At 38.1% G+C, this 3,708-nt stretch overlaps 2 protein-coding genes across 2 annotated transcripts in view; one reads left to right on the top strand and one right to left on the bottom strand.

The window, feature by feature from the left end:
* Positions 1-901, bottom strand: part of LOC107660443 (E3 ubiquitin-protein ligase RNF103) — a 6,957-nt gene extending 6,056 nt beyond the window's left edge. The window contains exon 1 of the mRNA XM_016449747.1: positions 217-901. Coding sequence (XP_016305233.1) covers positions 217-442 — 226 coding nt within the window. The 5' untranslated portion in view covers positions 443-901. The remainder of the gene's footprint in view (positions 1-216) is intronic.
* Positions 902-2,448: 1,547 nt separating this feature from the next.
* The window catches only part of mxd3 (MAX dimerization protein 3), a 7,827-nt gene continuing 6,567 nt past the window's right edge, over positions 2,449-3,708 (top strand). Inside the window, exons 1-2 of the mRNA XM_016449735.1 lie at positions 2,449-2,577; positions 3,237-3,339. Coding sequence (XP_016305221.1) covers positions 2,508-2,577; positions 3,237-3,339 — 173 coding nt within the window. The 5' untranslated portion in view covers positions 2,449-2,507. The remainder of the gene's footprint in view (positions 2,578-3,236; positions 3,340-3,708) is intronic.

Below are 3,708 nucleotides of genomic sequence, written 5' to 3'. Positions count from 1 at the left end.
TGTTATCTGTATGCACCAAGGGTCTGAGAGTAACGCAATTTCAATTCTCTGTGTGTATGTGCTGTACATGTGGAAGAATTGACAATAAAGCAGACTTGACTTGACTTGACTATATATTGTGGAAACCTAATTTGCAGTAAAGTTGCTTTGCAACGATTTGTATCGTGAAAAGCTCTATACAGATAAACTTGAATTGAATTGTTTGGAGACAATTACCCGAGTTTTCCACCAGTTCCCTCACATCCCTCTTCTCTGCCAGGCCGGAGTATCCCAGACCACGACACTCCAGAATGGTTTTGAGTTTCTTGAAGCTCAATGTCACCGGATCCACCAGCTGGGTGGCGAAAATTCCCGTCTCATACCAGACGATGGCTTCAAAAAACCGAGCCAGGATGAATAACATGAAAAAATACAGGAGCAAAAAGAAGAGTTTCCACCACATTTTCTCGCAGACGGAAGAGTTGTCGTTGTGGTCTAGCTGATTTGCATTGAAACTACAGTATTATGAGGCACTGGCGTTTTTTATATGTCTCCAGCGAAACGACTCCCTAAGCAGGCAAGAATCGTTTCCATCGTATTATATAATTATGTGGAGGCAGAGCGTCAAAACAACAGCTTCAGATAAGGGACCTTCGGCAGCAGGCCAGTGTGTTTTGTCCCTCAGTGCTGCGCGACTAAACGAACCGCGGTCTTCATTTATAAACATTTACTGCCCTGTCGCGTTTTCCTCGATATTGTGTTTGCGATTCTTGCGAACGGTAATGTTTCCGTGCGCGTGAGTAGTTGTCGGCTCTGGCTGATCTTCTTCTTGTACGATTTTATGGCGGTTGACAAGCCAACTTATGGTGTATTACCGCCACCAACTGGACTGGAGTGTGAAGCATTAACGGGAAAGAGGGAAAAAGGAAGCCAAAAAAAAAAACAAAAACAAAAAAACAAAACAAACAAAAAAAAAAACCATTCCATAAATAAATAAAACAACCGGTAGTATTATTATGACATTTACATTCTACTTTCTAATCCTGTTATCTTCAGATAACTAAGAATTTCTCTCATAGTACTTGTCTGTCCTGAGGCACAACTTAAAAGATTTGATATAGTGAAATTAATTACTCCTATGTTTCTCAGTTTCTTAAATAACTCCTCTCTTTCTTTGGTATATACTGCACAATGTAAAAGTACATGCTCAATGGTCTCTGCTTCACTGCATGTAGTACACAATCCTGACTGATGTTTCCCTATTGTGAATAATGAATGATTTAAACCAGAATGTCCTATTCGAAGTCGAGTAATTATTATGTCTTCTTTTCTAGCTCTGGCTGATGATCAGCTGGTACGCATAACAAGCTGACGTCACACTGATACTTCCGGTGCAAAACTGAGTTCTAAAATGAAAAAGGCGCGTGTAGGCCTCGTTAACTCTTTCGCGTAAGATGTATTGAGTGTTAATATTAATATGATATGTTTTATTAATATCTGTTCATTCAGATATTGTTTTAAATATTTTACTATTATTGTACATTATTTTGTTTGTAGATTAAAGAAAGCGAATTAAGAGCTTTATACCTTTACTTTTGTTTAATGTTTTGCTTTTGCAGGTTTTTAATTTACATACTTTTAATTGCATTATTTTAGTATTGATATTTATTATTTTTATTAAATTGTGTGTGTTTTTTTTTTAGACTTGTTTAAATACGTTACCTGTTGTTAGTTGCATCAATAAAGGTGTCATAAAATAAAAGCCCTCGGGATTTCAGTTTTTTTGTCCTATATCATCTCACTTGTTTGCATCTGTTTGCAGCACCTTTATTCTAAGCTCAAGTGCACATCATAACAATATCAAGGTATTATTATCATGGTGGATTTATCATTATATATCAAATGCTGTATTATTTTAAATATGCATTTTAACAATTGAAGACTTAAGTGCAGTATATCTGTTTTGTAAAGTTGTCGACCATCAAACATATATATATATATATATATGTGTGTGTGTGTGTGTGTGTTCTCTATTATTGATCAGTGATCACATATCAGAATTCCATAGTTAATTAAATATTTTAAAATCTGTATTCAATAAATTTAATTTATTATTAAAATACGTTTACCGCTTTGTAGGTTTTATGCCTGTTTTTGTAATGTTCATGAGAATCAAAAAGTGTCACAAAATAAAAGCCCGCATTTTGTCCAGGGCCAATCCATTTCAATCAATTGAATTCCCTTTACGGGCTGGGATAAAATAATATTTAAATCTCATATAGTGTAAGTTGTCCTCTTCTTTAATTAAAGCTCCCATCAATAGGTAAGCGCAAATGCTAACGTGAGTTGTTGTTGTGTCTGTTGAAGGGAGCGGCCGCGTCTCGTCGCGTCAGCGCGGAGGAGGGCGTGGCGTGGCGCGTCTGACGCGTCTGACGCGGCGAGCTGGATCAGCCGAAGTGAAGTCTCCTCTACACTTCAATAGATCAGTGTCGCTCTTGGCGCTTTCAAAATAACATTATTTGTCAGAAATGGAGGTAAATACATGCAACATTCAAGTGCTCCTGCAGGCAGCTGAATATTTGGAGCGGAGGGAAAGAGGTATTAGACGCGTTATATCTTTCACATTGTTTGCATTGAAACCGAAGCCGTTTTGGACAGTCTGCTGTTTGCTTGTGTTTTGCACACATTCATTAATGTTTGTATCATTTATTTCCTCATGTGGGCACTGGGTGTGTCTTCTCTTTTGCAGAGGTTTGTTTGTGTATCTGTAGAGTAATAAACATCGCTTTTGCTGTTGTTGTTGTTGTGTCGTGTTTGGCTCGCTGACCTACATTTCAGTTCTGTATTGTACACAAAGGCGCGAAATCGTCATAGATTTGAAAATGTAGCAGCGCTGGCCGTTATTCTGCTACAGTTACAGCGGGTCAACAAGACGTAACGTAAATTACTGGATACATAGTTACAGTGGAAAGCTTTGTTTTCAAAATTGCCAAATCGTTCGATGGCGCCAAAACCAGAAAGCGGTCTCGCATACAGCTGATTTGATGAGACGCTGACATATAGCAGATGTTTCCTGTATCTGGTATAGCAGAACATTAATATTTGTCTTTTTAGATTTATAATCAGGCAACGGTCATACGTCCGATGTTTCTGTAGATGTCCGAAATAACTTATTTGTAGCTTGTATATAAGGATCGTATATAAAAGGAAGTAGGCTGGGCTATTAATCACTCATGTTATGTTTTATACATTTTCAGAGGCCGAGCACGGTTATGCCTCAGTGCTTCCATTCTACAGTAAAGGAGTTACAGATAAGAGAAAAAAGCAGAAATCAAAGAGTCATTCGCCTGGGAGCAGCAGGTGAGTGTAAGGTGTTGTTTTGTTATTGTACAGCTCTGTGCATCTTCTAAAACAGTGAATCTCAACCTTTTGGCGTACCGGACCCCAGTCCAATTCAAAACCATCCTCAAGGACCCCCAGAACAAAATTGACTCATCTATGTATCATTTGTGTCTTTGTGAGGACCAAATACAGTCAAGTATAATTCAAGTTAGCTGACTTGTCCAGTATTTGGCCATATCATCAGCTATATTGGATTTTTCTTTCATGTGAACATGTCATGTCAAAATATACAAAATTTATACAAAAATGTATACTTTATACGGACCCCCTGGCCTTATGTCAAGGACCACTAGGGGTCCACGGACCCCTGGTTGAGAAACACTGCTC

Source organism: Sinocyclocheilus anshuiensis, unplaced genomic scaffold (genome assembly GCF_001515605.1).
Source record: "Sinocyclocheilus anshuiensis isolate Anshui unplaced genomic scaffold, SAMN03320099.WGS_v1.1 scaffold1763, whole genome shotgun sequence".
Classification (NCBI taxonomy): Eukaryota; Metazoa; Chordata; class Actinopteri; order Cypriniformes; family Cyprinidae; genus Sinocyclocheilus; species Sinocyclocheilus anshuiensis.
Note: the sequence above shows the minus strand (reverse complement) of the source record. Positions and strands in the feature narration are given on the sequence as shown.